Source organism: Mobula hypostoma, chromosome 24, assembly GCF_963921235.1.
Source record: "Mobula hypostoma chromosome 24, sMobHyp1.1, whole genome shotgun sequence".
Classification (NCBI taxonomy): Eukaryota; Metazoa; Chordata; class Chondrichthyes; order Myliobatiformes; family Myliobatidae; genus Mobula; species Mobula hypostoma.
This window is the reverse complement of record NC_086120.1, coordinates 52,616,414-52,642,869: the sequence shown is the minus strand read 5'-3', so window position 1 is coordinate 52,642,869 and position 26,456 is coordinate 52,616,414. Positions and strand designations below refer to the sequence as shown.

Sequence of the window (26,456 nt, the reverse complement as noted above, 5' to 3'; positions counted from 1 at the left end):
CTGTACACAGTCTGGACAGTGAAAACTCTCTGTATTCAGTCTGGACAGAGAACATTCTCTGTACACAGTCAGGACAGGGAACACTATCTGCACACAGTATGGACATTGAACACTCTTTGGACACAGTATGGACAGCGAACACTCTCTGTACACAGTCTGGACAGTGAACACTCTCTGTACACAGTATGGAAGTGAACACTCTCTGTACACAGTCTGGACAGTGAACACTCTCTGTACACCGTCTGGACTGGGAACACTCTCTGTACACAGCATGGACAGTGAACACTCTCTGTACACAGTCAGGACAGGGAACACTCTCTGTACATTGTCTGGAAAGTAGAATACACTCTGTACACTACCTGCAGTGTGAACACTCCCTTTATACAGTCTGGACAGTAAACACACTCGGTACACAGCCTGGATAGTGGACACTGCACACAGTCTGGACAGGGAACACTCTCTGTACACCGTCTGGACAGGGAAAACTCTCTGTACACCGTCTGGACAGGGAACACTCTCTGTACACAGTCTGGACAGTGAACACTCTCTGTACACAGTCAGGACAGGGAACACTCTCTGTACACAGTATGGACAGTGAACAGTCTCTGTACACCGTCTGGAAAATGAACACTCTCTGTATACAGTCCGGACAGTGAACACACTCTGTACACAGTCCAGACAGTGAACACTCTCTGTACATCGTCTGGACAGGGAACACTCTCTGTACACTGTATGGACAGGGAAAACTCTGTACACAGTCTGGACAGTGAACACACTCTGTACACAGTATGGACAGTGAACACTCTCTGTACACAGTCTAGACAGTGAACACTCTCTGTACACAGTCTGGAAAGGGAACACTCTCTGTACATTGTCTGGAAAGTAGAATACACTCTGTACACTAACTGCAGTGTGAACACTCCCTTTATACAGTCTGGACAGTAAACACACTCGGTACACAGCCTGGATAGTGGACACTGCACACAGTCTGGACAGGGAACACTCTCTGTACACCGTCTGGACAGGGAAAACTCTCTGTACACCGTCTGGACAGGGAACACTCTCTGTACACAGTCTGGACAGTGAACACTCTCTGTACACAGTCAGGACAGGGAACACTCTCTGTACACAGTATGGACAGTGAACAGTCTCTGTACACCGTCTGGAAAGTGAACACTCTCTGTATACAGTCCGGACAGTGAACACACTCTGTACACAGTCCAGACAGTGAACACTCTCTGTACATCGTCTGGACAGGGAACACTCTCTGTACACTGTCTGGACAGGGAAAACTCTGTACACAGTCTGGACAGTGAACACACTCTGTACACAGTATGGACAGTGAACACTCTCTGTACGCAGTCTAGACAGTGAACACTCTCTGTACACAGTCTGGAAAGGGAACACTCTCTGTACATTGTCTGGAAAGTAGAATACACTCTGTACACTAACTGCAGTGTGAACACTCCCTTTATACAGTCTGGACAGTAAACACACTCTGTGCACAGTCTGCATAGTGGACACGGCACACAGTCTGGACAGGAATACTCTCTGTACACAGTATGGACAGTGAACACTCTCTGTACACAGTCTGGAAAGGGAGCACTCTCTGTACACAGTCTGGACAGTGAACACTCTCTGTACACAGTCTGGAAAGGGAACACTCTCTGTACACAGTATGGACAGGGAACACTCGCCGTGCACAGTGTAGACAGTGAACACTCTCTGTACACAGTCTGGACAGTGAACACTCTCTGTACACCGTCTGGACAGTGAACACTCTCTGTACACAGTCAGGACAGGGTACACTCTCTGTATACAGTATGGACAGTGAACACTCTCTGTACACAGTCTGGAAAGGGAACACTCTCTGTACATTGTCTGGAAAGTAGAATACACTCTGTACACTAACTGGAGTGTGAACACTCCCTTTGTACAGTCTGGACAGTAAACACACTCTGTACACAGTCTGGATAGTGGACACGGCACACAGCCTGGACCGGGAATACTCTCTGTACACAGTCTGGACAGGGAACACTCGCCGTACACAGTGTAGACAGTGAACACTCTCTGTACACCGTCTGGACAGTGAACACTCTCTGTACATGGTCTGTACATTGAACACTCTCTGTACACTGTCTGGACAGGGAAAACTATGTACACAGTATGGACAGTGAACACTCTTTGTAAACAGTATGGACAGTCAACACTCTCTGTACATTGTCTGGACAGTGATCACTCTCTGTATTCAGTCTGGACAGACAACATTCTCTGTACACAGTCTGGACAGTGATCACTCTTTGTACACAGTATGGACAGCGAACACTCTCTGTACACAGTCTGGACAGTGAACACTCTCTGTACACAGTATGGTAGTGAACACTCTCTGTACACAGTCAGGACAGGGAACACTCTCTGTACACAGTCTGGACAGTGAACACTCTCTGTACACCGTCTGGACTGGGAACACTCTCCGTAAACAGTGTAGACAGTGAACACTCTCTATACACTGTCTGGACAGAGAAAAATCTGTACACAGTCTAGACAGTGAACACTCTTTGTAAACAGTATGGACAGTGAACACTCTTTGTACATTGTCTGGAAAGTGATCACTCTCTGTATTCAGTCTGGACAGAGAACATTCTCTGTACACAGTCTGGACAGTGATCACTCTTTGTACACAGTATGGACAACGAACACTCTCTGTACACAGTCTGGACAGTGAACACACTCTGTACACGGTATGGACAGTGAACACTCTCTGTACACAGTCAGGACAGAGAACACTCTCTGTACACAGTCTGGATAGGAAACACTTTCTGTACACAGTATGGACAGTGAATGCTCTCTGTACATAGTCTGGAAAGGGAACACTCTCCGTACATTGTCTGAAAAGTAGAATACACTCTGTACACTATCTGGAGTGTGAACACTCCCTTTATACAGTCTGGACAGTGAACACACTCTGTACACTGTATGGACAGTGAGCACTCTCTGTTCACTGTCTGGACAGTGAACGCTCTCTGTACATATTCTGTACAGGGAACACTCTCTGTACACAGTCTTGACAGGGAACAGTCTCTGTACAGAGTCTGGACAGTGAAAAACTCTCTGTACACCGTCTGCACAGGGAACACTCTCTGTACATCGTCTGGACAGGAAACACTCTCTGTGCACAGTCTGGACAGTGAACACTCTCTGTACACAGTCTGGACAGTGAACACACTCTGTACATAGTCTATACAGTGAACACTCTCTGTACACAGTCAGGACGGGGAACACTCTCTGTACACAGTATGGACAGTGAACACTCTCTGTACACAGTCTGGACAGGGAACACTGTCTGTACACCGTCTGAACAGGGAACACTCTCTGTACACAGTCTGGACAGTGAACACTCTCTGTACACCGTATGGACAGTGAACACACTCTGTACACAGTCCGGACAGTGAACACTCTCTGTACACCGTCTGGACAGGGAACACTCTCTGTACATGGTCTGTACAGTGAACACTCTCTGTACATTGTCTGGACAGCGAAAATTTTCTGTACAGAGTCTGGACAGTGAACACTCTCTGTACACCATCTGGAGATTAGAAAACTCTCTGCGCACAGTCTGGACGGTGAACACTTTCTGGACACAGTCTGGGCAGTGAACACTCTCTGTACACCGACTGGACAGTGAACAATCACTGTACACAGTCTGGACAGTGAACACTCTCTGGACACAGTCTGGACAGTGATCACTGTCTGTATGCAGTCTGGAGAGGTGAAGACACTCTGTCCGCAGTCCATACAGTGGAATACACTGTACACAGTGTGTACAATGGAACATTCTCTGTACACTGTCTGGTCTGTGAACACATTCAGTACATAGTCTGGAAGGCGAGCACTCTCTCTATGCCATCTGGACAGGGGAAAATACTGTATACAGTATGTTCTGTTGAAAAATCTCTGTACATTGTCTGGAGAGTGAATAATCTCTGTATGCTGCCTGGAAAGTGCAACACTGTACACAGAATGGAGAGTGAACATACTATCTACACTCTCTGGACAGTTAACATTTTCTGTACACTGTAGGGACAATAATCACTCTGCATAGAATTTGGAGAGTGGAAGACACTCTGTCCACAGTCTGTACAGGGGAAAACAGTGTACACAGTCTGTACAGTGGAGCATTCTCTGTACACTGTCTGGTCTGTGAACACATTCAGCACAGTCTGGAAGGCAAACACTCTCTCTATACAGTCTGAACAGTAAACAATGTCTGTATGAAACAATCTCCAGGAATGAAAGGGTTACCATATGGGGAACGTCTGGCAGCTCTTGGGCTGTATTACCTGGAGTTCATCAAAATGAGGGGGGGATCTCATAGAAACATTCAGAATGTTAAAAGGCCTGACAGATTAGACATGGCAAAGTTATTTCCCATGGTTGGGGAGTCTAGGACAAGAGTGCACGGCTTCATTATTGAAGGACATCCTTATAGAACTGAAATGTGGAGAAATTACTTTAGTAAGAGGGTGGTAAATCTATGGAATTTGTTGCTATGAGTGGCTGTGAAGTTACTGGGTGTATATATTAGATAGATAGGTTCTTGATTAGCCAGGGCATCAAAGGGTATGGGGTGAAGGCAGGGGAGTGGGGATAACTGGAAGAATTGGATCAGCCCATGATTGAATGGAGGAACAGACTCGATTGGCCGAATGGCCTACTTCTGCTCCTTTATCTTATGGTCTTATGGAATACAGTCTGGAAGGTCAACACACTCTATAGAGCGTTTACAGCAATAGAACAACTTGTACAACTTGTGGAACAACTTATACACAATCTAGACAGTATACCGTCTGGACAGTGAACTCTCTGTACACAGTCTGGACAGTGAACACTCACTGTACATTGTCTGGAAAGTATATTACACTCTGTACACTATCTGGAGTGTGAACACTCCCTTTATACAGTGTGGACAGTGAACACACGCCGTACACAGTCCAGACAGTGAACACTCTCTGTACACAGTCTGGACAGTGAACACTCTCTGTACACCGTCTGGACAAGGAACACTCTCTGTACACAGTCTAGACAGTAAACACTCTCTGTACACAGTCCGGACAGTGAACACACTCCGCACACAGTCTGGACAGTGAACACTCTATGTACACAGGCTGGACAGTGAACACTCTCTGTACACAGTCTGGACAGAGAACACTCTCTGTACATAGTCTGGACAGAGAACACTCCCTGTACACAGTCTGGACAGTGAACACTCTCTGTACACCGTCTGGACAGAAAACACTCTCTGTACACAGTCTGGACAGTGAACATTCTCGGTACACAGTCTGGACAGAGAACACTCTCTGTACACAGTCTGGACAGGGAACACTCTCTGTACACAGTCTGGACATTAGAACACTCTCTGTACACAGTCTGGACAGTGAACACTCTCTGTACATAGTCTGGACCGTGAACAATCTCTGTACACAGTCTGGTCTGTGAACACACTCTATATGCAGTGTGTACAGTGAACACTCTCTGAACACTGGCCGCACAGTAGTACCCTCTCTGTGTGCAGTCTAGACAGTGAAATATTCTCTGTACACAGTCTGAACAGTAGAACACTCACTGTATGCCATCTAGACAGTGGAACATTCTCTGTGCACTATCTGGGTAATTGAATACTCTCTGTACGCAGTCTGGACATTGAACACCATCTCTATACAGTCGAAGATCTGGGGAGTCTCTTCAAGAGACCAGCTGGCCTGATTGTGATTTTCACTTACCCTGTGAGTGTACCTCTTGTATAAATTGGATTATCATGCAAGGACCTCTGCAGTAAATTTTATTGCCATGTTAGAGAGCTACGTTTAAACTTGTGACTAGTCTCTGACTTTGTAAGTGATCCCAGATGGTAGGGTTTCCTTTGAAGTTGTGTCCTGTACTCTGTCCTATCTGTTCCACAACCCCCACCCGTGATTTTTTCTTCTGTTCCCCTCTCTGATTTCAGCTGCAGGAAAGGTCTCCCAGTGATCATGGGAACGTCGTTTGTTGGCCCCATTAATCATCGGCTCTCAGCCCTCAGTGTGGAGCAGCAGAGTGTGGCGGAATCTGCCCTCACAGCCCACAGGAATTGACTTTTGTTGGCAAATTCCTTCAGCAGCACAGATCGTCCTCCCAACAAGGTGCCTCTCGCACTTCCATCATCGACAACTCCAGCTTTCAAAACAGGTTTCTGGCTCTTCCGCCAGCAAAGAAATTCTTCCTTCATTCCTTCCAATTGCCTCTCCTCCTCCCCCCTTTGTGTTACCTCCCCTCCCTCGGCCATACTCCTTCATCCCGAGCCATCTCCCTCCATTCCCACTCCTGTTACGTTCTCACTATTGACAGCACTCCCTTATCCTGACCGGTGACCCTCCTCCTCCCCCTTCCTGTTACCTCACCTCCCTAAGCCACACTTCATCATCCTAAACTGAGTTTCGTAGAACATAGAATAGTACAGCACAGTACAGGCCCTTCGGCCCGCAATGTTGTGCCAACCCTCAAACCCTGCCTCCCATATAACCCCCCCACCTTAAATTCCTCTATATACCTGTCTGGTAGTCTCTTAAATTTCACTAGTGTATCTGCCTCCACCACTGACTCAGACAGAGCATTCCACGCACCAACCATTCTCTGAGTGAAAAACCTTCTTCTAATATCCACCTTAAACTTCCCACCCCTTACCTTAAAACCATGTCCCCATGTATTGAGCAGTGGTGCCCTGGGGAAGAGGTGCTGGCTGTCCATTTTATCTATTCCTGTTAATATCTTGTATACCTCTATCATGTCTCCTCTCATCCTCCTTCTCTCCAAAGAGTAAAGCCCTAGCTCCCTTAATCTCTGATTATAATCTATACTCTCTAAACCTTGCAGCATCCTGGTAAATTTCCTCTGTACCCTTTCCAATGCTTCCACATCCGTCCTATAGTGAGGCAACCAGAAATGGACACAGTACTCCAAGTGTAGCCTAACCAGAGTTTTATAGAGCTGCATCATTACCTCGTGACTCTTAAGCTCTATCCCTTGACCTATGAAAGCTAACACCCCATAAGCTTTCTTAACTACCCTATATACCTGTGAGGCAACTTTCAGGGATCTGTGAACATGTACCCCCAGATCCCTCTGCTCCTCCACACTACCAAGTATCCTGCCATTTACTTTGTACTCTGCCTTGGAGTTTGTCCTTCCAAAGTGTACCACCTCACACTTCTCCAGGTTGAACTCCATCTGCCACTTCTCAGCCCACTTCTGCATCCTATCAATGTCTCTCTGCAATCTTCAACAATCCACTACACTATCTACAACACCATCAACCTTGGTGTCGTCTGCAAACTTGCCAACCCACCCTTCTACCCCCACATCCAGGTCATTAATAAAAATCACAAAAAGTAGAGGTCCCAGAACCGATCCTTGTGGGACACCACTAGTCACAATCCTCCAATCTGAATCTACTCCCTCCACCATGACCCTCTGCCTTCTGCAGGCAAGCCAATTCTGAATCCACCTGGCCAAACTTTCCAACCTCCCTTCCTGTTACCAATCATTCTTCAATAGCACTCCCTCATCCTGAGTCATCTCCTACCCCTCACCTTCCCGTTACCTCACCTTCCTTGACAGCACTCCCTCACCCTGAGTCATCTCTCTACCCCTCCCCCTTCCTGTTACCTCACTTCCTTCAGCAGTACTGCCTGATCCTAAACCAAGACTCCCTCCTTCCTTCCTGTTACCTCCTCTCCCTTGGCTGTGCTCACACAACCTGAACCAAGTCTCCCTGCCCCCTTCCTGTTACCTCGCCTCCATCGACACATTCCATCATTCTCCCTTTTCCTCAGGCTGTCCCTCAATTTCTGGGTCTCTCTTCTATCAGTGTCAGGCACTGCAATCAGACCATGACTCCAAAATGACCCACTCACATCTCCCTATCTAGATATCAGAGACAGTCAGACCAGTTACCCACTCATGTCCCCCTGTACAGATATCAGAAAATTTCAGACCAGTTGCCCATCGCTTTAAGATCCTCAATTTTCCTGAGGTTCGAATAATGTTTGCAACAGGGAAAAGTTTCTGAGATGCTGAACCTCTTCAGAACCTGATACCTCTTTGTTTTTCTCAACTTACAGAGACATAGAAACAGGCCATTTGGCCCAATGTGTCTATGCTGACCCTTAGCCTATTTATACTAGTCCTCTTGCTGGGATTAATTCCACATCCCTCTGTGCTCCGATCATTCAGCTTCCAGTCTAGGTGTCTTTTCAATGTTGTTACTTTCAGACCTCCTCTGACAACTCACTCCAACACCAACTACCTGGTGGGTAAAAAAAATTTAACCCTCAGATCCCCTTTAAACATCTCCTGCTTAACTTAAGCCTATGCCTTCTAGTTTTGGATTCCCCTCTCATGGGAAATGAATTTTTTCTACTTCTCCATCTATGTTTCTCATAACCTTATACACCTCCATCGTGTAACCAGGGTAAACAGTCCCACCCTAGCCAATCTAATCCTTAAGCCCACAAATCCAGACCACGTCCTTTGGAATTTTTCCTGCCTGCCTCTAGTTTAACATCTTTCCAGTAATATGGTGGTCAGAACTGCACATAACATTCCAAGTGTAACCAAACCAATGCTTGTGTAATGCTTTGTCCTGCTGAAGGGTTCTGGCCCACAATGTCGACTGTACTTTTTACCATAGATGCAGCCTGGCCTGCTGAATTCCTCCAGCATTTTGGGTGTGTTGCTCAGATTTCCAGCATCTGCAGATTTTCTCTTTTTTGTACAAGATGACATCCCAATTCTTGTTCTCATTACCTCAGTCAATGAAAGTATAAGTTTCCCCTTGTTGGCCAAGTCTCTTAATTAAACAATATTCTGTTATATTAATTCTTCTTGCAGTCTTGTTTTCTCCACTTATCTTTGCTTCATCAACAAAGTACAGGTACATTGAAATTCTCTTCCCCACAGAGATGGGCATGAAAGCGTCCCCATACAGTACCCTGCCCTGCTTTTGGTCAGTTTGTGTCTCTCTCCCCGCTGCTGTGTCATGAGTAAAACACAGAACAGGATCTCTGTTCTCCCCTTTCAAATACAAATACCTCACACTGACTGGATGTTTCTTATCCACTCTGTGCGTGACAGCCGAGTGTGAGTGTGAGAGAGATCACGTGGAGATTATGGGGCCTTGTGAGTGAGTGTGCGTGTGAGAGTGTGCAGTGTGTTTATGTGCCAGATGAGTGTACACATGAGATCAGTGAGAGAGAGAATTGAGAGTGTTTCAGATTTAACATCAGTTCAGCTGTGATACGTCTGTGAATGAATTGCCTTCTAACAGTACCCCATGCTCCCTGACCCTGAGGGTGTACGTGTATGTTTGTGCACATGTGCGTCTGTGTATGTGTGTTTGTGTCTGTGCTTATGCCTCTGTGTGTGTGTGTGTGTGTGTGTGTGTGTGTGTGTGTGTGTGTTTATGTCTGTGCCTGTTTCTGTGTGTGTGTGTGCTTGTACTCTGTGCATGTGTTTGTGTCTGTGTGTGTATGTCTGAGCTTGTGTGTGTGTGTGTGTGTGTTTATCTGTACTTTTGTCTGTGCATGTGTGTGTGTGTGTCTGCTTGTGTTTGTGTCTGTGCTTGTGTGTTCGTATCTCTGTGTGTGTATCTGTGTGTGTGCGTGTGCGTGTGTATGAGATTTCTCCCCCAGTCTGTCCTTCCCGTGCCAACCACACACTCTCTGCCTGTCCTGAACCTGTTGCTATGGCTCTGCTCTCTCTTAAAGAGACTTCTTAAAGTTTGTGCAATTTGCTTCACTCCCCCTCCCCTCGCCTTTATTTTCCTGCTGAAACACTGGGAGATTGTCGGCTGAATCCTATTGTGGACAACAAGCATTCCCTCTCTTGGCTCCTTCACACCAAACTCCTTATAAGGCAATCGTCTCCCTGGCAACGGTCCGGCTTCGATAGCACTGTCAAATCCCTGCACATGCAGTCACTGACTCTCATCTCCTGCTCTATTCACAAAAATCACCCTCGTAACCTCTCCTGGACCTCGCATCTCCTCTTTCTCTCGCCCGTTTGCCTGTCCCAGCCTCTTGCAGCCTGGGGGCTGAGTCACAGATGAGGCCACAGTCCCCCATAACTTGTACCTGCCTTCAGCGGTCTCTGCTTAGAACCAGTTTGCGGAGGATTCACGGAACGAACTTCAAACTTTGAGTTCCACTGACAGATGAGCAAGCTGCACTTTTGTCTGCAGACGTAACTTTCTTGCTGGGCTGAGGAGTGCGGGGTGAGCCACACAGCGAAGAAGGCATGTGAGGTTGTTTACACATGACTTGCTCCCGGCCTCCCGGCGCGTACGTTTGCTCTCCATCTAAGTCGGACTACTTCCTGGGGGAGGACAGCAGGAATTGCACAGTCTAAGGACACCAACAATGTCTAAACAACTCGCCGTGCATTCCCAACTTCAGCACAGCCAGTCTGAATCCACGGACACTTGTGCTTTCTGACTCCTCGCTGGTGCTCCCCGAACTCCAACTGGATCTCACCTCTGTGAGGACAATACTGTTCCTTCCCCAGTACAGTCTCAACAAGGTTCCATCATTCTGCCTCCTGCGAACTGTCTGCAGAGGAGCCTGGACACAAGGCGAAGGAGAGAGCGAGGGCCGGGCGCAGGTGAGAGAGGGGACAGAGAGCATCGGAGCTGGTTAGATGCCAAGCAGTGCAGAGATGTCCAGCGCTGCCAGTGAGTGGGGAGACTCCCAGGATGACAACAAAGCCTATAGTCACAATGGCACAGACGATTCCCTGGAGAGTCCTGCACCGTCCTCCTCGCAGACTGGGGGCAGTGACCTGGAGCTCGCTGACCAGGACCGGCAGTGCATGCAGGTTGACTGTGTGGTGTGTGGGGACAGAGCCAGCGGAAAACATTACGGCCAGTTTACGTGTGAGGGATGCAAGAGCTTCTTCAAGAGGAGCATCCGCCGGAACCTGTCGTACATCTGCCGCTCGAGCAGGGACTGCCAAATAGACCAGTTCCACCGCAACCAGTGCCAGTACTGCAGGCTCAGCAAGTGCTTCAAGGTTGGCATGAAACGTGAAGGTACACATCCCGATGTCCGGCCCTGGGGGGGTGGGGACATGAAACGTGAAGGTACACATCCCGATGTCCGGCCCTGGGGGGGTGGGGACATGAAACGTGAAGGTACACATCCCGATGTCCGGCCCTGGGGGGTGGGGACATGAAACATGAGGTTACACATCCCGATGTCCGGCCCTGGGGGGTGGGGACATGAAACATGAGGTTACACATCCCGATGTCCGGCCCTGGGGGGGTGGGGACATGAAACGTGAGGGTACACATCCCGATGTCCAGCCCTGGGGGGTGGGGACATGAAACATGAGGTTACACATCCCGATGTCCGGCCCTGGGGGGTGGGGACATGAAACATGAGGTTACACATCCCGATGTCCGGCCCTGGGGGGGTGGGGACATGAAACGTGAGGGTACACATCCCGATGTCCGGCCCTGGGGGGTGGGGACATGAAACATGAGGGTGCACATCCTGATGTCCGGCCCTGGGGGGTGGGGACATGAAACATGAGGGTTCACACTCCCGATGTCCATCCCTGGGGGGTGGGGACATGAAACGTGAGGGTACACATCCCGATGTCCGGCCCTGAGGGGGTGGGGACATGAAACATGAGGGTTCACATTCCCGATGTCCGTCCCTGGGGTGGAGACATGAAACGTGAGGGTTCACACTCCCAATGTCCGGCCCTAGGGGGGGTGGGGACATGAAACGTGAGGGTACACATCCCGATGTCTGTCCCTGGGGGGGTGGGGACGTGAAACATGAGGGTTCACACTCCCGATGTCCATCCCTGGGGTGGGGACATGAAACATGAGGGTTCACATCCCGATGTCCGGCCCTGGGGGTTGGGGACGTGAAACGTGACGGTTCACACTCCCAATGTCCATCCCTGGGGGGGTGGGGACGTGAAACGTGAGGGTACACATCCCGATGTCCGTCCCTGGGGTGGGGACGTGAAACGTGAGGGTTCACATCCCGATGTCCGTCCCTGGGGGTTGGGGACGTGAAACGTGTCGGTTCACACTCCCGATGTCTGTCCCTGGGGTGGGGACATGAAATGTGAGTGTTCACATTCCCGATGTCAGTCCCTGGGGTGGGGACATGAAACGTGAGTGTTCACATTCCCAATGTCCGGCCCTGGGGGGGTAGGGGAAATGAAACGTGAGGGTTCACACTCCCGATGTCCGTCCCTGGGGGGGTGGGGGCATGAAACGTGAGGGTTCACACTCCCGATGTCCGTCCCTGGGGTGGGGACGTGAAACGTGAGGGTTCACACTCCCGATGTCCGTCCCTGGGGGTTGGGGACGTGAAACGTGAGGGTTCACACTCCCGATGTCCGTCCCTGGGGGTTGGGGACGTGAAACATGTCAGTTCACACTCCCGATGTCCGTCCCTGGGGGGGTGGGGGCATGAAACGTGAGGGTTCACACTCCCGATATCTGTCCCTGGGGGTTGGGGACGTGAAACATGTCAGTTCACACTCCCGATGTCAGTCCCTGGGGTGGGGACATGAAACGTGAGTGTTCACATTCCCAATGTCCGGCCCTGGGGGGGTAGGGGAAATGAAACGTGAGGGTTCACACTCCCGATGTCCGTCCCTGGGGGGGTGGGGGCATGAAACGTGAGGGTTCACACTCCCGATGTCCGTCCCTGGGGGGGTGGGGGAAATGAAACGTGAGGGTTCACACTCCCGATGTCCGTCCCTGGGGGGGTGGGGGCATGAAACGTGAGGGTTCACACTCCCGATATCCGTTGCTTGTCGGAGTGTGGTGGAGGATTGACGAAGGCAGGAAGAGTGAAGATATTCTCATTTACAGAGCCCGGCTCTGGTCGGGGAGGTTACAACATCCCTCCCGCTCTTCCGCTCACCCACAACTGTGTCTTGCTTCAGGGTGTCAGTTCAGTCCCCTCTGGGTGTGCCTGGCATCCGTACGTGTCGGCAGATGGATATGTGTGTCTAAGCGAGTGTATGCATGTCACAAACACGTTCATGTATGTGTGATTTTGTGTGTCAGTGAGTGCACATGTGAGCATGGACAAGAATGGATGTAAATGTATGAATGTGCACATGTATGTATTTCAGATTTGCATGTGTGATATCTGTGTGTGCATGAGTGTGCATATCTGTGTACTAGTGTGAGTTTGTGTGTATGTGTGTGATACTTATCTCACACTTCTCATTCCTATTCCCCTCTGCGCCCTCTGCCTCCTTCTCCTCATTTCCCGTCCGTTTCCTCCTCTTCCTCTCGTTCACCCTCTCCTACTCACTTTCACCTGTCCATCTCCTCTTTCCATTCCTTCACCTGATACCTCCCCCTCTTTTATTCTTTTTCCCCCTTCCCTCTCTCTCCTTTCTCCATCTTTCTATCTTGTCCTCCCTCCCTCCTGTGTTCTCTCGCCCTCCCCACACTTCTTTCCCTCTCCCACACTCTCCCACTCTGATGAGGGATCTCAGCTAATTATTCAACCTGAGCTGCAGAGTCCCTCCAGCAATTGTTGTGTGTTGTCCCCACTATCTCTCTGTCTCAGTCAGTCTGCCCATGTGCAGGGTTGTGGGGAGGCCTTGACGTGGAGCAGAGACATCACACCCTGCCCTGCATTGGCACACCAACCCAACCAAACATGTGGGCTCAACACAAGCTGGTGTGAAAGGATGGGGCAACTACCAAACGGAGTTGTCACACTGCTGAATACACAAAATAAATCACAATGTGCTGAAAACACTCAGCTGGTCAGGTAGCATCTGTGGTGTGAGGGACATTTCAATAGGGAAGGGTCACCAATTTGAAACTTTAACTCTGTTTCACACAGGACGTTCCCTGTTTTTATGAAAAGCTTCTACAAAAAGTATACTTTAATTAGAATTACCTGGTGCGCCTGCTCTGAGCCCAAAGGGGTGTTCAGTGCACAGTGGAGCAGTGGGTAAAGCAACTGTATTGGAGCTCCAGTGACCCATGTCCAATCCCTCTGCTGCTCTCTGTGCAGTATGTACGTTTTCCCTGTGACACCATTAGACACTTCCAGTACCCTCCCACTTTGCAGAAATGGGAAGCTTTGTCGGACAATTGTTAACAGCGAATAGTTCCTACAGCACAGGAGTGTGGTACATCGCACACAACTGCAGAGGAACAGGCCTCTCGGCTCACTCAACTGTGCAGGTCATGATGCCACAGAACTTACGGCTCTCTGCCCCGCACATGGTCTGAATCCTCCATTCCCTGCCGGTTCATGGTTCTGAGGGAGAGACTTTACACCATGTCTTGTCTGCAGCAGAAATGATGAGAACAAACAGGAGGTAGTCTCTTAAAACTTGACGAGTATATCTGCCTCCACCACTGACTCAGGCAATGCATTCCACGCACCAACCACTCTCTGAGTAAAAAACCTTCCTCTAATATCCCCCTTGAACTTCCCACCCCTTACCTTAAAGCCATGTCCTCTTGTATTGAGCAGTGGTGCCCTGGGGAAGAGGCGCTGGCTATCCACTCTATCTATTCCTCTTTTTATCTTGTATACCTCTATCATGTCTCCTCTCATTCTCCTTCTCTCCAGAGAGTAAAGCCCTAGCTCCCGTTATCTCTGATCATAATGCATACTCTCTAAACCAGGCAGCATCCTGGTAAATCTCCTCTGTACCCTTTCCAATGCTTCCATATCCTTCCTATAGTGAGACGACCAGAACTGGACACAATACTCCAAGTGTGGCCTAACCAGAGTTTTATAGAGCTGCATCATTACATCGCGACTTTTAAACTCTATCCCTTGACTTATGAAAGCTAACACCCCATCAGCTTTCTTAACTACCCTATCTACCTGTGAGGCAACTTTCAGGGATCAGTGGACATGTACCCCCAGATCCCTCTGCTCCTCCACACTACCAAGTATCCTGCCATTTACTTTGTACTCTGCCTTGAAGTTTGTCCTTCCAAAGTGTACCACCTCACACTTCTCCAGGTTGAACTCATCTGCCACTTCTCAGCCCACTTCTGCATCCTATCAATGTCTCTCTGCAATCTTCGACAATCCTCTACACTATCTAAAACACCACCAACCTTTGTGTCGTCTGCAAACTTGCCAACCCACGCTCTGAATCAGTGTGGGGGGAGATGAACAGGGGTCCCTATAAATCAGTGTGGGGGAGATGAACGGGGTCTGTACGAATCAGTGTGGGGGAGATGAACAGGGGTCCGTACGAATCAGTGTGGGGGAGATGAACAGGGGTCCGTACGAATCAGTGTGGGGGAGATGAACAGGGGTCCGTACGAATCAGTGTTGGGGAGATGAACAGGGGTCCGTACGAATCAGTGTGGGGAGATGAACAGGGGTCCGTACGAATCAGTGTGGGGGAGATGAACAGGGGTCCGTACGAATCAGTGTCGTGAAGCTGCAGCATAGAGTTTAATGAGAAGTTCACTGATCAGAGAAGCTGATAGTTAAAGACTTTTTCTGATACCAGAGGATATAATTATAAAGTGATTGGAGGAAAAATAAGGAATATCAGGGGTCGGATGTTTACACAGAGAGAGGTGGGTGTGTGGGATATACTGCCAGCGTTGGTGGTAGATGCAAATACACTAGAGGCATTTGGGAGTCTCTTATATCGGCACATAGATGATGGAAAAATATTAAGGGCCAAGGGTTAGACTGATCTTAGAGTAGTTTAAAGGGTTAGTACAACATTGTGGGCTGAAGGGCCTGTACATGCTATAATGCTTACTGTTCTGTGAAACTTTGCTTTCATATCTGCTTCCACATTCCCAACACCCAGCCATCTCTGAGTAAAAAAAAAACGCACCTGGTGAATCTCCTTTAAACATTCCCCCTCTTACCTTGAACTTGTGTCCCGGATATTTGATACTTCAACCCTGACTGTGTACCCGATCAATGCCTTGCATAGTTACATATCCACCCTTCCAACACCTCCAGTAAATAAATGAGTGTGTGTGTGTGTGTGTGTGTGTGAGTGTGTTTCTGTTTGTGAGTCTGGGTATGTGTGTGTGTGTCTCTGTGTGTGTGGGTGTGTGTGTCTGTCTGTCTTTGTGTGTCTGTCTGTGCATATTTGTATGTGTGTTTGTGTGTGTGGCTGTGTGTTTGTGTCTGTGTGTGTGTATGTTCCTGTGTGTGTGTCTGTGTCTGTGTGTATGTGCCTGTGTGTCTGTGTGTATATGCCTGTATGTCTGTGTGTGTCTGTGCATGTGTGAATGTGTGCGTGTGTCTGTGTGTGTGTGCGTGTCTGCGTGTCTGAGTGTTTGTGTCTCTGTTAGTGTATCTGTGTGTGTGTGTGTGTGTGTCTGAGTGTGTGTGTGCATGTGTGTATGCGTGTTTCCCGATTTGTGTGTCTGTGTGTGTATGTCTGTGTTGTCTGTGTGTGTCTCTCTGTGTGCGTGTGTGTGTCTGTGTGGGTGTGTGTGTGTGTGTATGTCGGTGTGTGTGTGTGTGTGTGTGTGTGTGTGTGTCCATGTGTGTGTATCCATGTGTCTCTGTTTGTGTGTCTGTGTGTGTCTGTGTTGGCTGTGTTTGTGTGTGTGTGTGTGTGTGTGTGTGTGTGTGTGTGTGGTTGTGTGTGTGTCGGTGTTGTGTGTGTGTGTGTGTGTGTGTGTGGCTGTCTGTGTTGTGTGTGTGTTTGTGTATGTGTATTTGTGTGTGTCTGTGTGTGTGTTTTTGTGTTTGTGTGTGTGTTTGTGTGTGTGTGTGTGTTTGTGTTTGTGTGTGTGTCTGTGTGTGTGTGTGTTTGTGTGTGTGTGTCTGTGTGTCTGTGTTGTGTGTGTGTTTGTGTATGTGTATTTGTGTGTGTGTGTGTGTTTTTGTGTTTGTGTGTGTGTCTGTGTGTGTGTGTGTGTGTGTGTTTTTGTGTTTGTGTGTGTGTCTGTGTGTGTGTTTGTGTGTGTGTGTGTGTCTGTGTGTCTGTGTGTCTGTGTGTGTGTGTGTGTGTGTCTGTGTGTGTGTGTGTTTGTGTATGTGTATTTGTGTGTGTGTGTGTGTTTTTGTGTTTGTGTGTGTGTCTGTGTGTGTGTTTGTGTCTGTGTGTCTGTGTGTCTGTGTGTCTGTGTGTGTGTGTGTGTCTGTGTGTGTGTTTGTGTATGTGTATTTGTGTGTGTGTGTGTGTTTTTGTGTTTGTGTGTGTGTCTGTGTGTGTGTGTCTGTGTGTGTTTGTGTGTGTGTGTCTGTGTGTCTGTGTGTCTGTGTGTGTGTGTGTGTTTTTGTGTTTGTGTGTGTGTCTGTGTGTGTGTGTGTGTGTGTTTGTGTGTGTGTCTGTGTGTGTGTGTGTGTGTGTCTGTGTGTGTGTGTGTCTGTGTGTGTTTGTGTGTGTGTGTCTGTGTGTGTGTGTCTGTGTGTGTGTGTGTGTGTGTGTGTGTGTGTATATCCCTACTGACAGTTTGCTGACAGGGTGTTGGATTGGTGGAGATGCTGGAAGCTGAAAGTGAATGCCAGGGCAAAGATCTGCAGTGGTGACTGTGTTTAATCTTTACTGATCAAAGGGGCGGGTGTTGGTTACAGGACAATGATATTCAGCATTGGCATCTGGGTAAACTACAATGTGCTCAGTCCTGTGAGTTACAAACACAACTCATGGAAACAGGCCCTTCAGCCCAACTAGTCTGTGCTAACCCACCTACATTAATTCATCTATTTTCCCCACGTTTGTGGGAATCCAGCTCATTTACAGGGAGAGGGTTGGCAGTACATCAGCGCTGGTGTATCACGGAGTGTGAGTCCAGGCTGATGCTCTGGTGCAAGACGGAGGACGGCTACTCAGTCTGAGGTCTGGCACAGACTGAGGTGTTAAACCAGGAACTTTCTGCTTGCTTTCCCTCCAAAAGTCTGGAAGACCAGCAGCAATTCCCTGCTGTTGCAGACAGTTATCCCAAAGGCTGTCACTGTACTTATGGGATCTTGCTGGGCTCAGAGTGACTGCTTAGTTTCAGGCAGTGGCAAGGTCTGCCACACTGATATACAGAGTTAGGGAGTGCAGTGTGGTGGAAGGTGCTGGTCAAATATGTCCCTCATTGGTTCTGCTTACACGTGGGCTCCTGTCGAACCCCACTCTCATTCCCACTCTCACAATCCACCCTATTGCCACCTTGCTCTGTCCACCTCTCCTTAATCACACTCTGCAGCCTTCCAGTGATGTCTGCATGCCCCCCATCCCCTCTTCCTTTCAGTTCCTCGACGTTCAAAGTAAAGTTATTTTCAAAGTTCATACATGTCACGATATCCTACCCTGAGATTCATTTTCTTGAAAGCAAACACAGTAAATACAAACACAATAGAGTCAATGAGAAAGTACATCCATTTTCTCATTTAATCCAATCATATTCTGCCTTTTTCTCTTCCACTATGTCCCAATTTCTTCATCCGGCTCCTATATCTTATGGTCTCTCACTTTTCCTGGTCTTTCATTCAGCTTCAGTGGATTTCTCTGGACTCTCTTCCAGTCTGACTTTTCCTTCCTTCCTTCCTCTCTCTCTCTCTCTATCTCTCATTCTCTCATCACCAGCCTTTTATCTCATCTATTTATTTCTTTATTCTTTCCTTCAGATAACTGATTCACCAGGCACAAGAACATTCTGAAATTCCTGCTTTGTTTGTGAAAGCAGGGAACTGATCGCCATTTCCGACACAGGCCTCCCCTGCTGTGCCCCACACAGCCAGCCAGTGTGTAACAACACGGGATGTGTTCTCGCCTGGGAGGAGATTGTTCGTGGCCCCCAGGGACCTCAACTCTCACCAGGGTCAAAGTGCCTTTGACCTCAATACAGCCGCTCCCCTCCCACTCTCAGTTACTAAACCCAAGCACCACCTGCTTCCTGCGAGCAGCACAAATTAACACAGAGCCTAATCGATATCTTTGTGCTGGCTGAGCTGTGTCCCAGTACACATAGACTCCCAAATAGGATTCAGATGTGAGCCTTACTCATTGATGCCTCTTCAGTCAGTATAAGAGTTAACTTATCCTGCAGACCTTTGTTCTAATGTCACAGGTCACATCATAGAACAGTACAGGCCACTTAGCCCACACTATCAGCATGCTCCCTGTGTGGCAAACATCACCAAATTTCCAAAAGCTCCCACTTTAGTGATGTAGTACCAGGTATAATCCAGGAATATCTTCTTTCCCTCTTCTTCCACCAATCATTCCCCTCTCACATCTGCTATCCCACCCTTTCCCTTGTATTTTTTTAAAACAGCGATTTCAGAATGTTAAGTACTGCAAGTTGTGCTATTGAGCTGATTCCCGGCCCAGCCCTCTGCATGCTGTGGTAACCTGATGCCAACCATCGATGCAGACACCATGTGTCACCCTCTTCTGACCTTCAGGGCATTGTTGTAACCTCACCTATCACTGCTTCAGTGTTCTGCTGCAGTTGGATAAAAACACTCCTATTGAAGCAGAACCGAGAGAGAATAGCCACAGCGACTTCAGTCTGCATACTTACTGCTCTTCTGACCGTCACCACCCCCCTCCCTCCCCCACCAAGCCCTGGGAAATTGTTGAGGAAAACTTCAGCCTACGACCTCTGATCACCCATTGGAATGTGTGGCAAAGCAATGATGCTTGGCGTTGAAGCCATGGGAAATCACTAACCTGGGAGTGTCTGAGGGGACCGAGTAGGAGCTTTGCTGTGTGTCTAACCCACTACACCTCCCCTGGGAGTGCGTGAGGGATGGTGTAAAGGGAGTAGAATAAGGCCATCGAGCCCGTCAAGTCTGTTCTGCCATTCCATCATGGCTGATTTATTCCTTTCAACCCCATTCTCCTGCCTTTTCTCCGTAACCTTCGATGTCCTGATCAATCAAGAACATATCAATGTCCACTTTAAATATACCCAATGACTTGACCACCACAGTCGTCTGAGGTAAAGATTTCCATGGATTTATCATCCTCTGACTAAAGAAATTTTTCCACATCTTTGTAAATGAAGGTCCCTAAATTTTAAAGCTGTGTCCTCTGGTCTTAGATTCTATTACTATAGGAATATTCCCATCCACATCCACTCTTTCTAGGTCTTTCAATATTTGATAGATTTAATTGAGATCCCCCGCTCATTCTTCTAAACCAGTGAGTGCAGGCCTAGAACAATCAGACACTCCTCATGTGATAAGCATTTCATCCCTGGGATCATTCTTGTGAACCTTCTCTGGACTTTCTCCAATGCCAGGATATCCTTTCTCAGATAAGGGGCCCAAAACTGCTCACCACATTCCAAGTGGGGTCTGACCAATGCCTCATAAAGCCTTAGCATTACATCTTTACTTTTATATTTTAGTCCTCTTGAAATGATTGCTAAACTTGCATTTCTTTTCCTTACCACTGACTCAACCTGCAAGTTAACCTTTAGGGAACCCTGCACAAGGACTCCCAAGTCCCTTTGCATTTCAGATTTTTGAAATTTTTCCTTATTTATACACCTTTATTCCTTCTGAAAAGTGTATTGCCATGCACTTCCCTACATACCATTGCATCTGCTACTTCTTTGTCCCTTTCCCCAACTTGTCCATGTCTTTCTGCCGACTCCCTGTTTCATTGAAACTACATGCCTCCCCCACCTATTTTTGTATCATCTGCAAACTTGGCCACAAAGTTATCAATTCCATCGCCAAAATCATTGTCATACAAAGAAAAAGAAGTTGTCTCAACACCAGCCCCCACCGCACACAACTGCTCACCAGCAGACAACCAGAAAAGCTCCCATTCTTTGTCTCCTGACAGTCAGCCAATCTTCTATCCATGCTAGTATCTTTCCTGTGATACCATGGGCTCATATCTTGTTAAGCAGCCTCATGAGTGGCACCTTGTCAAACTCCTGAAAATACAAGTAAACAACATCCACAGAATCTCCTTTCCTCAAAGAATTCCAACAGATTTGTCAGGCAAAATTTCCCTTTAGAAAACCATGCTGACTTTGGCCTAATTCATCATGTGCCGTGAAGTACTCTGAAACCTCATCCTTAATAATAGACGCCAGCATCTCTAATCACTGAAATCAGGCCAACTGGACCATAATTTCCTTTTTTTCTGCATCCCTCCCTTCTTAAAGAATGGAATGACATTTGTAATTTTCCAATATTCAGAAACCATCCCATAATCTAGTGGCTCTTGAAAGTTCATTAGTAAAGCCTCCACAATCTCTGCAGCTACCCCTTTCAGAACCCTGGGGTGTTGTCCATCTGGTCCAGGTGACTTATCTACCTTCAGTATTTTCAGCTTCCTGAGCACCTTCTCCTTAGTAATAGCAACAACACTCACTTCTGCCCCTGACACTCTCATATTTCTGGCATTCTGCTAGTGTCTTCTACAGTAAAGACTAATGCAAAATACCTATTAAGTTCACAATTTCTTTGTCCCACGTTACTACCTCTCCAGCATAATTTGCCAGCAGTCCAAAATCTACTCTCACCTCTATTTTTCACCTTATACAGTATATCTGAAAAAATGTGTATCCTCTTTTATATTATTACCTAGCTTATCTTCATTATCTCACATTTTCTCTCCTTAGGTCTGTTTTAGATGCCTTCTGTTGGTTTTTAAAAGCTTTCCAATCCTTTACCTTCCCTCTAATTTTCGCTATACTATATGTCCTCTCTTTCGCTTTTATGCTGTCTTTGACTTCCCTTGTCAGCCACGGTTGCCTCATCTGCCCTTTAGGACATTTCTTCATCTTTGGGAGGCATCTTTCCTATGCCTTCGGAATTGCTCCCAGAAATTCCAGCCATTACTGTACTGCCACCATCCCTGATAGTTTCCCTGATCAGGTCCTCTCTCATGTCTCTGTAATGAGCTTTACTCCACAGTAATACTGATATATCCAAGGTTAGCTTCTCCTTCTCAAACTGCAAGGTGAATTTTATTATAATGATCACTGCTTCCAAAGGGTTCCTTTACCTTAAGCTTCCTAATCAAATCTGCATCATTACATAATACCCAGTCCAGAATTGCCACTCCCCTAGTGGGCTCAACCACAAGCTGCTCTTAAAAGCCGTCTCATAGCCAGTGTGTAGGGAGTGTGTGAGGGATAGTGCTGAGGGATCTAATTCACTATGGGAGTATGTGAGGGGGGCAGTGCAGAGGGAGCTTTACTCTGTGTATAACCCACTAACCCTGCCCTGGAAATATGTGAGGGACAGCATAGAGGGAGTTTACTCTCTATCCAATGCAATATCTCTGCTCCAAGAATATGTGAGGGACAGTGTAGAGGGAGCTTTACTCTGTATCTAACTCAACAATGGAATGTGTGAGGGGAGAGTTTACAGGAAACTTTACTCTGTGTCTAACCCACTACCCCTGCCCCGGGAGTTTGTAAGGGACAGTGTAGAGGGAGCTGTACCCAGTATCCAACCGATGTACTGAGAATATGTGATAGGATTCTGCCGAAGGAGATACACCAGCTTTAACTTGTGCAATCCTTGCCCTGTGACTGTGAGAATAATCTACTCACTGATACAGAAGAACACCCAAAAATTGGGGTGGGAGTCTGAGTGAGTGGGAGTCTAACCTATCCCACCATTTAATATGATCATGGCTGATCCACGCCAAACTCAATTCTCCTTCTGTCCAAAACGACTCTGTTCCTCCATCAAATATCTCCACTCAATTATGTCAAATGGTCCTGTTTCCAAAACCCGCTAGACAGAGAATTCTAGAAATCCCCAAGACCATAAGACATAGGAGCAGAATTCAGCCATTCAGCCCATCGAGTCTACGCTGCCATTGCATCATGGTTGTTCCAGGATCCCTCTCATCCTCAGACACCTGCCTTCTCGCCATATCCTTTGATGCCCTGACCGATCAGAAAACTGTCAACTTCCGCCTCAAGAATACTCATGCACTTGGCCTCCACCACAGTCTGTGGCAGAGCATTCCACTGCTGCTCAATGGCTAAAAAAATTCCTCCTTACCTCTGTTCTAAAAGGTCACCCTCAATTTTGAGGCTGTGCCCTCTAGTTCTGGATACCCCCACCATAGGAAAATTCCTCACCACATCTACCCTATCTAGTCCTTTCAACATTCGATAGTTTTCAATGAGACCACCCCCCCCCCCGTCTTTTTTTAATTCCAGTGAGTACAGGCCCAAAGCTGCCAGACACTCCTCATTCCCTGAATCATCTTCGTGAACCTCCTCTGGGCTCTCTCCCATGACAACACATTGTTTCTGAGATATGGGGCCCAAAACTGTTGATAATACTCCAAGTGCGGCCTGACTAGTGTCTTATAAAGGCTGAGCATTATCTCCTTGCTTTTATATTCTATTTCCCTTGAAATAAATGCCAACATTGCATTTGCCTTCTTTACCAAAAACTCTACCTGTAAATTAACCTTCTGGAGTTCTGTATGAGGGCTCCTAAGTTCCTCTGCAGCTCAGATGTTTGAACGTTCTCCTCATTTAGATAATAGTCTGCACTATTGTTCCTTTTACCAAAATGCATTATCACACTTTTCCCAACACTTTATTCCATTTGTCACTTTTTTTCCCCTTCTTCTAATTTGTCTAAGTCCTGCTGCAATCACATTGCTTCCTCAACACTACCTAACCCTGCACCTATCTTTGTATCATCCGCAAAGTTTGCCACAAAGCCATCAATTCCATTATCTAAATCACTAACAAACAACGTGAAAAGTAGCGGTCCCAATACTGACCCCTGATGAACACCACTAGTCACTGGCAGCCAACCAGAAAAAGCCCCTTTATTCCCACTCACTGCCTCCTGCCTGTCAGTCATATTATGTCAGTCATCTTGTGATCACTGGCCCCTAAGGGTTCCTTTACATTAAGCTCCCTAATAAATTTGGGTTATTCCACAACACCCAATCTGAAAGAGGCTTTCCCCAAGTAGGCTCAATCACAAGCTGCTCTAAACAGCCATCTCATAGGCATGCAACAAATTCCCTCTCTTGTGATCCGACACAAATCTGATTTTCCTAATCCCCTTAAGTCCCCCATTACATTTATGCCAATACCCTTACTAGATGCCTTTTCCAGCTCCCTTTGCAATCTCAACTCTACATCTTGGCTAGTATTTAAAGGACTATACATGATTCCATAATGGTTTCTTTACCCTTGCAGTTTCTTAACTCCACCCACAGAGATTGACATTCTCTGAACCTATGTCGCCTCTTTCTAAAGGTGGAATTCCATCTCTTACCAACAGAGCCACACCACCACCTGTCCTTTCAGTGCAAAGTATGTCCTTTGATGTTTAGCTCCCCACTCTGGCCTTCTTTCAGCCACAATACCATACCGACCAATCTCTAATTGCACTTCAAATTCATCCACCTTATTCCTTAATCATCACTGATGTAAACTACTGGCCCTTTGTAGTTATATGCTCTGCTTCAAGACTCTCTCACTAGTGAAAAAATCACATCATTTCTCCTGTCACCCCCACCACGGACCTTATATGTTCGAACAAGGTCTCCCTCATTTTTCTAAACTCCAACGAATACATAGAAATATAGAAAACCTACAGCACAATACAGGCCCTTTGGGCCACAAAGTTATGCCAAACATGTCCCTACCTTAGAAATTACTAGGGTTACCCATAGCCCTCTATTTTTCTAAGCTCCATGTACCTATCCAAAAGTCTCTTAAAAGACCCTATCGTATCTGTCTCCACCACCGTTGCCGGCAGCCCACCGTTGTGGCACTCTCTGCGTGAAAAACTTACCCCTGACATCTCCTCTGTACCTACTCCCAAGCACATTAAACCTATGCCCTCTGATGTTAGCCATTTCAGCCCTGGGGAAAAGCCTCTGACTATCCACACGATCAATGCCTCTCATCAACTTGTACAACTCTATCAGGTCACCTCTCATCCTCCGTCGCTCCAAGGAGAAAAGGCCAAGTTCACTCAACCTGCTTTTATAAGTTATGCTCCCCAATCCAGGCAACATCCTTGTAAATCTCCTCTGCACCCTTTCTATGGTTTCCACATCCTTCCTGTAGTGAGGCGACCAGAACTGAGCACAGTACTCCAAGTGGGGTCTGACCAGGGTCCTATATAGATGCAACAGATCCAAGCTCTGCCTCGTAGGACACCCTCTTATCCTTTGAATTATCCTGGCAAATCTCCTTTAGGTTGCTTCCAAGGTGTTTTAGATGCATATACCAGAACTGTACACAGTACTCCAAGTGAGGCCTCACCCACATCCTGTGCAGTAAGGTTGTCTCCATTCACTCCGTAATGCAGGCCAAAATGTCATTTGCCTCTTCACTACTTGTTGGACCTGCCTGTTGGCACTTGGACACAGATATCCCCCTGTACTTCTTTCATTTCTGTTCCACTCCTTTTAATAACCTGAATTTTGGTCTCTCTCTACCGAAATGCATGATCTCACCCTTTCACACATTCATCTCCATTTGACAGTCATCTGCCCACTCACTCAGTTTGTGCATCTCTAGCCCACATCAGAATCGCAGAATCCTTATCACCACATACTCCTCCCTTTTATCATATCATTGGCAGATTTGGAAATGTTATACACCATTCTTTCTGCCAAATAGTGAACTGTGCTGGGCCAGGAACTGACCACTGGCTACCTCTTTTCAGTCTCAGAAGAGACCACTGAGTCTATCCTCTTATTTCCATGAGACAGCCAGTTTTCAAACCATTCTAAAACACCTCCACCAATACCACAGTTTTTTAAATAATGCACCAAATTCCTCCTTGTCAAATGTGAATACGTTATACTGACAGGTTCTCCTCCATCACCTCTCCATGTCCATCTCCAAAGAATTCAAGCAGGTTGGTCAAAGGAACACCTGGCAAGTGGGAAGCTTTTAGATACTGTATGAGATAATGTGAGCACAACCTCTCACCTTCCTGTTACAGTGAAGAGCAAGGCTGGCAACAGAAAGAAATCCTGGACAAAGGATATTGAGGGTCTGGCCAGGAAAACGTATGGGTCTTGTCAAGGCATCCCGCATTGAGAATCCTAGGAACATCCTGGGAGGATGGAGGAATGCACTCAGAAGGAAATCATAAGTGCAAAAGAGTACGTGACTCATGACTCGATGAGATAACTTTGGCAGAGAATATTGAGGAGAATTCAAAGAAATTTTGTATTAAAAGAAAAAAAGTAATGAGGCAGAGAATAGACTCCCTTGAAGAGCAAACTGGATATTTACACATGGAGCTACAGGAGAGTGGTGAGGTTCTCAAACAATATTTCTCCTCTGATTTTACTGTGAAGAAAGACAGGAACATGAGGGAGATCAGGAACGTTGATAGGGATGTTGTGAGGATAATGAACATTACAGTAAAGGAGGAGTCAGCTCATAAAGCTCTCCTGCACAGACGATAACCTTTCCACCCCAAGGCAGTGTTGATACCAGCACCTTGTGCACT

General features: G+C 47.3%; 1 protein-coding gene across 1 annotated transcript in view; it reads left to right on the top strand.

Moving 5' to 3' along the window:
- The first annotated feature begins 9,491 nt into the window (after positions 1–9,491).
- The window catches only part of nr2f6a (nuclear receptor subfamily 2, group F, member 6a), a 47,408-nt gene continuing 30,443 nt past the window's right edge, over positions 9,492–26,456 (top strand). Inside the window, exon 1 of the mRNA XM_063032713.1 lies at positions 9,492–11,119. Coding sequence (XP_062888783.1) covers positions 10,729–11,119 — 391 coding nt within the window. The 5' untranslated portion in view covers positions 9,492–10,728. The remainder of the gene's footprint in view (positions 11,120–26,456) is intronic.